The sequence below is a fragment of the Phocoena sinus genome, chromosome 7, assembly GCF_008692025.1.
Source record: "Phocoena sinus isolate mPhoSin1 chromosome 7, mPhoSin1.pri, whole genome shotgun sequence".
In the NCBI taxonomy this organism is placed as follows: Eukaryota; Metazoa; Chordata; class Mammalia; order Artiodactyla; family Phocoenidae; genus Phocoena; species Phocoena sinus.
In genome coordinates, this window is record NC_045769.1 from 58,820,159 (window position 1) to 58,832,946 (window position 12,788).

Sequence of the window (12,788 nt, forward strand, 5' to 3'; positions counted from 1 at the left end):
CAAACCCCCCAGGAAACAATCATAGCAACTAGGGAATACTGAATTCTTTAATACATTCAATGAAAACGACAAAAACCATCATAACGGAGCTTTTCAGTAACATCTTTTGGCTGATAATCTCAAGGCGTTATATGGCTTCTCGTTTAATTAAGGCAAGGACAGAGGCGATCAGAGAACATCACAGAAAGAGGGATGCTGCCAGTGATTAACAGATAAATGCAAAAGGCTCAGGGGAACAATCTTTTCTGGTAAAGAAGTGCCAATCGGCGAGAAATGTTGATTTTTTTCCTGAGGCAATATCAAAGAGGTGTAAAGTAAAAAGAAGAAAATTAGGTTTAAGCACTTAAAACAAATGATTTTAGGTATTCTCAGATGCTTTTTAACCGACGACAGTCTGACCAGAACTATTCTTACTGACTCCTAAGTCCCAATGGAGAGGAAAGCAACATTCAGTGCTTCTGTTCGACTCTAGGCTCCCTTCCTGGAGTCCTATAGCTTCACGTCAAGGGCTCCAGACTCTCCGTTAACCCCGGAGGCGCCGGGGGAGAGATATATCCTCAAACGAACCCGATCCCCAGATGACCCTGGCTGGGTCCTTGTGTTCACGGAGCATCCTCCAGTGACTCTTCTTTCGAGTAACAGCTCCTCTCTGCGCCTCCACAAATCCCATTCAAGAAAAAACCGGGGATTTCGGCTAAAACGCACACCGCCCCGCCCCTCCCTGGCTACAAGAGGCCGCCTCCCGGGCGGCCCAGGCGGCTCCCAGCGGCACAGGGCAGGAGGGGCGCGCGTCCCCGGCGCCCGCGCGCGCCCGTTGCCATGGGAACGCACAGGGCTACGCCGCCCTAGGGGGAGACGGGAGGAGGCGCGGCGGCGGATCCTGTGGGAGACGCTATCGCAAGATGGCGTCTGCGAGGCCGCGGGATGCAGAGTGAGCGCGCCCCGCCGGGGGCTCTGCGAGACTGCTCCTCTCCCCGCCGCCGCCGCCGCCGCCGCCGCCACTGCGGCGCCGCCTCTCCTCCTGCCATTGCGCCGCGGCCAAGCTTCCCCGCCTCGCAGGTACCGGCGCCCGCGCGCGCTCCGCGTAGTGCACAGATGGCAGCGACAAGTGCCGGCTCGCCGAGGGCTAGCGGGTCCCCCCTTGTCCGGATGCGCCTGACAATAACGCGTAAATAACTTTTTCTTGCAGCGGTGCCCTGCCTCCCGGCCTGCAGCCTCCTCGCGCGCCAGCAACCCCACCACGCCCCTCCGACTACCCGCTCCCTCCGAGGTGTGAGCGCATCGGGCCGATGCGGTGATCTCCGGCCGGCCTGGGAGGAGCGCGTGGACCGGCGGGCGGCGGCGAGCAGTTGCCAAGCGCCTTTACAATGGCCCTGACCCTGTTTGGTAAGTGCAGCCCTTTGGCCGCGCCGCCGCAGGTGGGCCGCGCCGCGGGGCTCGAGGGCGGGGGCCGGGGCGCCTGGGGAGGGGACGCCGCAGGCGGTGTCGGCCGCGGGCCGGGGCCGCTGACTTGGGCCGCTCGGGGCGCTGGGCTCGCTCCCTCGCGCCTCTCCCATTGTTTCCTCTCCAGGCAGGGCCGATGGGCGTGTGCTCCCCTTGCCAATTCTGGGCAGGGAGGCTCTGAGGTCCTGGGTGTTTTGTAAACGGAGGATTCTCTAAGATGCCAACTTGGGAGCGAAGTTAGCTGGTTGTTTCCAAACCTATGTTTCTCAAGTCTGTAAATAAAGGTCCTGGAAAGTTTATTCATTTTGAACAAGATGTCTGTGCATCCCAGCCTCCCTGGAATTGTCAAATGCCTGTGTTGATTCCTGTTGGATTTTGGGGGAATTTTTTGGACTCAGTATATTCCTTTGGAAACAAGAATGAGTGGTGAATTTATTTTAGTATTTGCTAAAATTGAAAATGTTGCTCTAACGAATAGACAGAAGAAAGTTGGTACTGAAGATAAGTAGTCTCAGGTGAATATCTTTGAGTATTTTACGAAAGTGTTATTTCTGTGGTGTAATTACTGTAACATTGTTTCAGTGGTTAAGACTTAAAGGTTTTTTTGTTTTGTTTTGTTTTTCCCCAGAGTCTGTAATGACAATGGGTTGGAAAGAAGGACTGAAAAAATACTTTATTTTCTTTTACAGAAACAAACTGTGGTACTTATGTACTTTGCTTTAAGAAAACTCAGTATGTGAAAATTTAGATGATCAAAGTATTCAGTTTTTCAAAGGAGAAAAGTCCAATGATATGTACCTGATAGCTACAAGGACAGTCTTAGTGAGTTACTCACAATATCAAGTTTCCAGTTACATTTTAATAATGTCATTTGATCAAGCACTTTACAGGCATCACATACCACAATGCTTTTTGATGTAAATACTTCAGAGTGAATCTGCTGAAATTAAAGAATTACTTTTAGTTAACAATCTTATTTTTCAAATTAAATTTAGACCCAGAGAGGTTATTTCCCAAGGTCACATGGCCCTTTTGTGGCAAAACTGAGCCTAGGACATAGTCTGTCAATCTTCAGTCTGGGACTATGCTTACTTGGCCCAAATACCCACAGTACTAGAAATGACATTTCTTACTTGGTGGTTCTCCATGAGTGTTTTAAAAATGTTTCTTCTTTCTCTGAAAGAAATAATAAAAATCTCTTGTTTTTCAATACCTTGTATCAAATATGCATTGCTTAGTAGAAGCATTTCCTTAAGTGTGGACTTTTTTGGTATAGAAGTTAAAAATGATGGCTTTACTAGTAGTTGATATTTTCTTTTGAAGAAGCATTTATCTTACATTGTTGTAGCTAATACATAGTAGTAAAATCTACTGCAGTAAATTCTCTTTAAAACTGTTTTTGACTTTCCTTCCTAAAGAGAGTCTGCATTTTCAAGGTTTGTTTTCAAAGATAAGATTTACGAATCAACGACTTTTAAAAGACTGACATTCTCGATGAATAAAACAGATAAATTGGGGAGACATGGAGTACGTGATGAGGCTCTTTTAAATGGATTCCTAAATTATTAAATCTTTAACTACTGAGGTAGAGGTGAGGAATGGAAGAGCATGGAATTTGACCTCTAGAAGAAGGTATAAGAAACCACTCCCACCCCTCAGGATGAATAAAATATCTTTAAAATTTTAAAGTCATCTTGCGGGAATATAGAATTTAGTTTGCAAAATCCAATTTGGTTACAATTTTTAAGAACATTCCTCTGTTGTAAAGCAAAGTATATCTGTGTGCAGGGGCTGTTTTCTCAGTAATGATTAGAGCAGCAGTTGATCTCAAGAGTGTGGCTGCACACCACTCATCAGTCATCTGAGATGTCGGTTAAAAATGTAGATTCCTTTGCCCAGAGACCCACGGAATCTGCAGTTTTGTTATTTTTATTCATTTTTTATTTATTTTAACATCTTTATTGGAATATAATTGCTTTACAATGGTGTATTAGTTTCTACTGTATAACAAAGTGAATCAGCTATACATATACATATATCCCCATATCTCTTCCCTCTTGTGTCTCCCTCCCTCCCTCCCTCACTGTCCCACCCCTCTAGGTGGTCACAAGGCACTGAGCTGATCTCCCTGTGCTATGCAGCTATGTATATATGTCCATGCCACTCTCTCACTTCGTCCCAGCTTACCCTTCCCCCTCCCCATGTCCTCAAGTCCATTCTGTACGTCTGCGTCTTTATTCCTGTCCTGCCCCTAGGTTCTTCATAACTTTTTTTTTTAGATTCCATATATGTGTGTTAGCATACGGTATTTGTTTTTCTCTGACTTACATCGCTCTGTATGACAGACACTAGGTCCATCCACCTCCCTACAAATAATTCAATTTCGTTTCTTTTTATGGCTGAGTAATATTCCATTGTATATATGTGCTACATCTTCTTTATCCATTCATCTGTCGATGGACACTTAGGTTGCTTCCATGTCCTGGCTATTGTAAATAGAGCAGCAATGAACATCTCTGTGTCATTCCAATTTTAATATATGTGCTGAAGTGAGCACGAATCTGCATTTTTAGAGGAAGGGGATTTTAAAGGAACTCCTCTGTGATTCTAAGGCCCATTCAAGTTTAAGGACTATTATATTAATGATAAATACTAGATTTGCTCAAACTTGCCCAGTTCAAAATAGCTTTTTGAATATGTTAAGAGCAGTCCCCAAGGGTTAGAAGAAATAGATTTTATTTTAGATATTGCTATTTAACTAATTGGTCTTGGTCAGAAGTACCTCATATCCCTTCTTAATAACCAACCTAGAACCGAGGAACAATGAAATAAAGTTCTAAGAGCTGGTGAAGAGAAGGTAGGAACAAGAAACTAGACAGGTGTGACTTTGCAGCCATCAAGGTCAGAGCTCCATAGAGTTTCTACCTAAGCCTCCCCAAAGTAACTACTGCCAGAGCTGAGGAAAAAGCATCCTGTCGGGTCATCCCTTGGCAGGAGTTTCTGTCATTTATAGCTAAACAGAGCTCTGGTTTATAGCCCAGCCAACTGATGAGATTGGGAACTCAGGTGCACTTCAGCTAGGCTAGCTAAACCTGAATAACTCTCTTCTCCACCTGGGTAGAATTGGCTCTGACATTGCCCCTGCTCCCTGCCTTTTTTTCTTCTTACCATTTATTTACCGTCATCACTGCCATAGATCACTTCTAATATTTAGGATTACACTGTAATTTCTTACATTCTTCCCTCACACTTTTCTACTGCCATGGAAACCTTTCATTATGCTGCTCTTTTTGGCATCTTTCACTATCCTGACACACCTGCCATGGGCATCTTGGCAGAGATCCTTTGGAACAGTTAAATGGGAATGGAGTATTCTTTGTGGTACAGTTAGGAAATGTTCTGATTTCCATTACTGTCCTGGCATTAAAATGTATTTTTAAAAAGACAGCTGTATATTTTCAGTATGATTTATTTGACAAAAAGCTAATTTTATAGGAAACTCCCACTTGAATACACTCTCTGCTGAAATTTTAATTTTTCAGACATTGCTCATCAAGGAATGTGAGAGGGAGTTACCTAAGCAGCAGGGTGCTCCGATGGTGAGAGCCCAGCTACTTTTTTTTAGAATGTTTCATCTTTTCAGCTGTCATTAAAATCACCATCCTTATTTAAGTACTTGTGCATATTCCTTCTTTAACTGGTGTAAAAAAGTTAACATCTCAGCTTAAATTTTTTTTCTTTTAAAGTTTGCAGACTTGGTACTATGTAAGAGAGATAAAAGAATTATAGTTGTTATATCTCTGATAGTCACCATCTGTGTACAGTGTAAGAGGAATGTTGGTTATGCAGTCTTTTGAGGCACATCTGCCCCTGCAAATAACCATCCTACAAGCATTCTAATCTTTGAAGATAGAAGATAGTGATATGTGTAATTACAAACATCTGACACAGTTGTCAAGAAGAGTTTCAGTTTCTTTTAGATCAGTATTTTTCAACCTTTCTTTAAAATCACCCTCTGTAAGAAGCCTTTTAGAATTTTTTCTTAATTGTTCTCTCCATGAGACTCTGTTTATGGACTGTATGTTTGTCTGCTTTATGCATAAAAAGAGTAAAGTTTTTTGACTCCCAGAAGCTAAGTTTTGCTCCCTTGAGGGCAATCTTACCCCCATTGAGAATACATGTTTTAGACTAATCTAAAGCAATCATAAGATAATTAGTTAGGCAGAAAAATACTGTTTGGTTGTGCTTTATATGTCATATAATAATAGTTCTGAAGGAATGACTTAAGGACAGTAAGCTATATGTTTTTCACCAGATTGATTTAACTTAAGTATTAACAGTTTGGTCCATCTTTTTTTTTTTTTTTTTTGTGGTACGCGGACCTCTCACTGTTGTGGCCTCTCCCGTTGCCGAGCACAGGCTCCGGACGCACAGGCTCAGTGGCCATGGCCCACGGGCCCAGCCGCTCCATGGCATGTGGGATCTTCCCGGACCCGGGCACGAACCCATGTCCCCTGCATCGGCAGGCGGACTCTCAACCACTGCGCCACCATGGAAGCCCAGTTTGGTTCATCTTGAGAGCAGCCGTGACACAGAGTTCCTTGCTGGGGCTGGGGTTTGTGTGCAGCTTTTCTCAAAAGTCCCTCTAGTAATGATAATATCCTTTGATATGGGTAATTGATATTTTCTCACTCTTATAAAGTATCAGTAACAGCACCTTTAAAGAACGTTTTGTCTGCAATATATAATCTAAAAGAAGTCAGTGAACTTGCTTTGCAAACCCGATGAAAGACAAATTCTCGAGTCTGGCCTTAACAACCAATTACCGGTCATAAGTCATTCTTACATAGAAAATGATTCCCATAAACTTTGATTTTTTTATTTATTAATATCCTACTGTACTTAAAAAACAGAGTAGGAGAAACTAAGAAAGCAGAATGATGTAACCATATTTCATACTGAAAACTGATATTAAAAAAATCATGTCTGTCAAAACAAAGTTACAAATATACATTCCTAATTTAGCTCCTTATATTTAAAAAGCAGGATGAGTACTTTGTGAACATACTAAAACCACTGCTTTGTGTACTCTAAAAGGGTGAATTTTATGGTATGTGATTTCATCTCAATATAAGATTGTATTAATAGAATGATGGGGGAGGGTAGGAAATCAGGTTGAATAGAAGGAAAATTTACTTCACTTAAACTGTAAAAACAGAAAATACTATTTTTATTTATTTTTAATTTGTTGCTATTGTTGTTGAGTAACAGCTAATTTGTTCAGGATATAAGCTGATCACTTTTGTTCCAGCATCTTCTTTTGCACAGAATCTTGCACACATTAGGCAGTCAAAAGATACTTGCCAAATTGAATTAATGTTTCTCTTGTAACTTTCTATATTATATTCAAAACCATAAAATAATGTCTGACGCCAAACCGTTAGATTAAAAGAGCCAGACACCATGGATTGCAAATAGAAAAAACTTCATTCAGAAAATACTATTTTTAAAAGAGTGGTTTTACATACCGGAAGCTTTAGACCTCTCCATGTTTTTAGAAAGTTTTTTTTTTTTTTTTTGTTCCCCAAGGAACAAATAACAAACTTAAAAATTGATACGTTAAGATACCCCTACCTGTTTTGAACGGTTGTTTTAAATTTAGAAAAGCAGGCACTTCTTGGAAAGACTTATTGCCAGACAATGGAGTAGTTTGGGGAAGAAGGGAAGATGAGTCAGGCCAGGCCTGCCGCCAGCAGCTTGGTGGCGTGGGACCACCTCATTGTGTTTCATCCATCTGTGCTGAAAGTGGTTCCTTTCCCTTTCCACTCAGACTTTTTACCTTTGGATTTCATTGGACCTTATATATTTCACGGTGTAAAGCAAGAAGAAAAAGGATGTTGTCCAAGAAACATGATCTCCACTGGAATAGATTTTTATGACCACAAACTTGACATTTCAGAAACGGAACGTGTCCTCTTTAAACTGCTAATCTTTCCTGATTTTCCCATTTCTGCGATTAACACATAGCTTCAGCCTTTATTCTTTCTGTCATATACTTTTTATACAGAATGTTGTTTTTCAGCTCCTTAATGGCTGTGAGATTACTTTGTCAGAGATGATTTTAGGATTTGAAGTAGCTTGTAATAGGTGGGACAGACAACAGGTATGTGGGTAGATGTGCATTTGAGGGTTATGTAAACATCTGCCTGACTGAAATATTTCCCCTGCAGGCCTTTTATGGCGAATGAATTTTACACCATTATATTAAAATTAAAGCATGATTTTTTTAGCGTATTACCTGTAAAGAATAACATGCTAAATATAGATACTTATCTTCATATAGCATGGAAGAATGATTTTAATTTATGGACTGAAGACCTTAAAGTAGTAAGACAGACAAGTGATTTGACCGAGGGAGCTACACTGTAAGAGAAAAGAAAGTGGTGGAAGTGTTTGTTTGGAGGGTGGGGCACTACTAAGAGGGACGTGTGTTGTAGGTGGTGGTGTAATAAGCAAAGCAGTATAAAAGCTCAGGACATCTGGGGTGAGGGTGAAGGAGTGGATGATACAGTGGGAGAAGGAAGCAGAAACAAGAAACCTACTCTTTCATAATTTTCCTAAGGAGTAGCTGTGTAGCCTGGGGTGTGTTTTCCTATTTAGTGATTCGTTTACTCATCTGTTTGATGAATCGAGGGCCTAATATGTGCGAGGTATATATTAGTTCCTGTCCTCAGGAACTTATATATGCAGTGGATGGTGACAGAGAAAAATGTATAATGTGCCAGGGGGCTAATGCTGTGAACAAAAATGAAGCAGGGTGAAGAGGATGGGGCTAGCTATGCCGCAGAGTGGTCAGGGAAGGCCTCACAGCAAAGGTGGATTTTGAGCAGAGACTAGAAGGAAGTAAGAGAAAGAGTCCTGTGAAAATGGGGAATCACCTCGTGGAACAGGCTTTAAGGCAGGGATGTGCTCAACAGTTTTGAGAAACAGGAAGAAGGGCAACATGGCTGGAGCAGAGTGAGCTGGGGAAGTGCTAGGAGGTGAAGGCAAAGAGACACCTGGGGGAGGAGGAGTGTTGGGGTCACAGATTCTGTAGGGCCCTGACCGTAAAGCATGGTAAGGACTTCAGATTTTCCTCTGAGTGAGATGGGAAGCTCGTGGAGGATACTTCCATAGCATGAAGTGCAGAGGAAAGGGCTTAGATTTTGGAGTAAGAGAGCTACGTTTAGTCCTTTCTCTGCCAAGTGTCAGCTCTAAATCCTAGTCTCATTTTCCTTATATGTAAACAGGGGCTATTAATTCCCTTAACATGGTGGTTGAAGATACATAGTAGCTAATATTGTTACTAATATTATTATGATAACTATTAGCAAAGATCCAAGATACCAACAGAGTTTCTCTGTTTTTTTCACAAGTCTGTTGACCCACTTGAAAAAGTGGTTCTGCAATATTTCTGTTTGTATGTGTGGCTAAATATATGTCACATTCCACTGTAGACTTTGTCTGAGAATGCTCTGGTAGAGATCTGGTTCAGGGAGGTACAGGGAAGAGCAGAGAGATTTCTGATAGTGCTGGGCACTTGGTACTTTCTAGTGCACTCTGAAAATGTAAAAAATACACTGGCCAAGGCTTACTTCTCTCTTGGGAGGTAATCCAGAATATAGTCAGATCTAGCCCCAGCCCCCATGACACTTAAAGTATATCAAGGACTGTGAGCTCAATGGCTGGCACGTAGTAGGTGCTCAGTCCAAGTTTATTGAGTGAATAAGTGAATGAGCGAAGAATAAACGTGACAGTGGACTGTCACTCTATACACTTATCCTGTGAACAACCTTGAATCAGTTTAAACACTTATCTTTTTTCTTCCTTTATTATTTTGGGTTGTTCTTGCTTATTGTATTAGCGTCTATAATTGGAAATTCACACCTGCCTCTTAGAAATTTATTAGTCTAACAATTCACTTCCCTACCTGAAATCCTCCAGCGAGTCCCCATCACCATTAAGATTAAGTCCAAATTCCCTAGTTTGCATATAAGGCTGTCAAGATAGGACTGCTGCTGGGAGTTCCCTGGTGGCCTAGTGGTTAGGATTCCGGGCTTTCACTGCGGTGGCCTGCGTTCAATCCCAACCACAAGCCACTCAGTGAGGCCACAAAAAAGGGTAGGACTGCTGCTTACCTACTTATTTGGCCTCATATCTTATCCCCTCCTCAGAGGCTGTGCTTCAGGCATGCTGAAGGACTTGAAGTTTCCAGAAGGGACTGTACCCAACATGGCTTTGGCATCATTGCTCAAGCCCTTCTTTGCCCCACTCCCCTCTACGCATCTCACAAAACTCAGCTTGAATAGTCATCTCTTCTATGTGGTCTTTGTGGGTTAGTTACACCTTTTCTGCATCCATAGTGCTGTATATATGTCTCTGCCCTGCCACTTTTCATGTGGTGATATAATGGTTAGTTTATATTGTCCTATCTTCCCCATTAGGTGAAGTTCTTTAATGGGAAAGCTATGGATTTCTTTCTGTCCTTTTAACAACTGCCACTGTGATGCAGCCACTCAATAGCTAAACAATAAAGGTTTCAATGAATGTATGATGTTACAGTAGTCTACTGTATTCCTTAAATTTGGAAGTTAATTTTAAGGCCCAAATCCATATGATACACACTCTCTATTTATCATAATTCTTTTGTTCATTTCTTCATTTTTTTTTTTTTTTTTGCGGTACGTGGGCCTCTCACTGTTGTGGCCTCTCCCACTGCGGAGCACAGGCTCTGGACGCGCAGGCTCAGCGGCCATGGCTCACGGGCCCAGCCGCTCCGCAGCATGTGGGATCTTCCCAGACCGGGGCACGAACCTGCGTCCCCTGCATCGGCAGACGGACTCTCAACCACTGCGCCACCAGGGAAGCCCCATTTCTTCATTTTTAAAAAAATTTGGTAAATGTGCCATCATACCATCCCTTGGTTCCATACTCTAATATGGAACCCCCAACTGGAAGCTCGCAAAGGCTTGAATAAAATGGAAATCTCTCTGGGAGCAGATTCTTTGAGGTTTAAATATAGTATTACTAAGCATCCGCAGATGTTTCTAAATTATTTGGTGTAATTAGATAACAAATTCCGCTTCATTAAACTATTGTTCCTTTTCATTTCAATAGTACAAAGGAATTGCACATAAATTAGCTTGGTTTGTTTGTGCTTTACCCTCACAGTAGCGAACGTAATCAAATTGAATAGGAATTCAGTATGAAAATGGCTAACTTAACCTTTTAGAGGTCAGAAAATAAAAACAATATAATCCTTCTCTCATTATAATAAATTTGTGTGCTACATGAGCATTCCTATTAGTTTTCGTATATTCATTAGAAGAGCAGATAAAAGCAACTGTTTCAGCATTCATATTTTTAAGTGGAAAGAAAAGGAAAATTTTACTTATTAACACCTCTCATTGTCCCAGAAAGAATTTGAGGTGGTTTCCAAAAAGATACAATGCAAGAGGATTAAAAACAGTAAGTGTGGGAATTCGTTTTTCTCTGTCTTGTATCATTAGTTCCTTCCTCTCCCCTGAATCCTGGATCATTTCCCTCTGATTACAGCCATGCTTTCCTATTCGGCATGAGGGCGTTAGAACCCTCTCATGCCATCCTGAGTTATTAGTGGCCCGCTTCTTACCAGAGGTCTGTTGAAATGACATTCTGTATACACCTCCCCCCTCTACGCTCTATCTTCTCAGCCACCATATTTTATCATTATTGGTTATGAGACATTTGTGAATGTCATTAATCCCTAGTGAAAAAAAGATTGACAACTGTGAAAGGAGAAACTTTTCTGATGTTTGTTGAAACAAGGAAGACTTTCTTCAAGACTATTGCAATAGGTGTCAAGACTATCACAATAGGAGAGAGAGATCAGGCTTAACTCTAAATATAAGAACAAGTGGGGATTTATAGTCAAGGAGCAGATTGGTGGGGGGGTGATCAGTGGATGGAAAATTACTAAGAGGAGATGAGGATAGGGGGAGTTCTTGTTAAACTGACCTAACAGGATTCTTGCTGAGGGCAGGCCAGGTGGTCAAATATCAAGGGCCGGGGGTGAGGAATTTTTTTTAAATTAATTAATTAATTAATTTATGGCTGTGTTGGGGCTTCGTTACTGCGCATGGGCTTTCTGTAGTCTAGCCCTCTCTTTGTGTTGAGTGGAGACTACTTTGCGTTGCGGTGCGAGGTACTCTCATTATGGTGGCTTCTGTAGTTGTGGAACATGGGCTCTAGAGTGCAGGCTCAGTAGTTGTGGTGCATGGGCTTAGTTGCTCCGTGGCATGTGGGATTTTCCCGGACCAGGGCTCGAACCTGTGTCCCCTCCATTGGCAGGCAGATTCTTAACCACTGTGCCACCAGGGAAGCCCCGGGGTGGGGGGGGGCGGGTGAGGAATTTGATTAGGTATCAGGAGGGATCAGGTATCAAGGGTGTGGGATTCTTTCTAAAGTGACTTAGAATTGCTAAAACTGGGCAGTGCAGGCCTGGCAAGGCCAGGGGTCAAGGTTGAGCCCTTTAGAAATGGAATTAGAGGAGCCTAACTAAAGTTTGGTCAAGAAGAGCCTCCATTCTGCTGTTGTTTGGAAGTGCTTTATCAATTCATAGCCAGTAAACTGTGGCTTCTCCATGTTGTCATGTTTGATCTTTTTGCACTATTTGCTATTTTTTTTTTTTTTTTTTTTTTTTGGGTTACGCGGGCCTCTCACTGTTGTGGCCTCTTCCATTGCAGAGCACAGGGTCCGGACGCCCAGGCCCAGCGGCCATGGCTCACGGGCCCAGCCGCTCCGCGGCATGTGGGATCTTCCCGGACCAGGGCACGAACCCCTGTCCCCTGCATCGGCAGGCGGACTCTCAACCACTGCGCCACCAGGGAAGCCCCCACTATTTGCTATTTTTGATTGCCTCTTTCTTCTTGAAACTTTTTTCTTGTCTTTCAGACATTGTATTCTCTAGCTATTCTTTTCTTCCCTTTCACTGTTCCTCAGTTCTCTCTTGTTTGCTCCCCTGTTACTGCTTTTCAGGAATGGACCTTCCTTTCTCACTTGGGAATATATAGACTTCAGCAGTGAGTATTGTGTGGGTGATTCCCAAGTCTCCATCTCCAGCTCTGCCCTTCCATACCCTCCAAATCGCTATCAGGATTTCCTGCGGACATTTCTGACTCCACACGTTCCCAGCCCCAAATCCTTAGCTTTTGTCCTTCTGTCCTCCCTCCCCTTGCCTCTAGTACCCAATCAGCTGCTAACTCTTGCAGCTTGATCTCTGCAATAGCTTCCGTTCTGTTCCTTTCTCTATTTCCAGCTCTTGCTCT

At 42.6% G+C, this 12,788-nt stretch overlaps 1 protein-coding gene across 2 annotated transcripts in view; it reads left to right on the plus strand.

The window, feature by feature from the left end:
- The first annotated feature begins 839 nt into the window (after positions 1-839).
- Positions 840-12,788, plus strand: part of CHN1 (chimerin 1) — a 178,369-nt gene continuing 166,420 nt past the window's right edge. The window contains exons 1-2 of one of the 2 annotated variants that reach the window (XM_032637672.1): positions 840-1,059; positions 1,190-1,386. In XM_032637672.1, coding sequence (XP_032493563.1) covers positions 1,368-1,386 — 19 coding nt within the window. In that variant the 5' untranslated portion in view covers positions 840-1,059; positions 1,190-1,367. The remainder of the gene's footprint in view (positions 1,060-1,189; positions 1,387-12,788) is intronic. The other variant, XM_032637673.1, reaches the window with a different exon arrangement.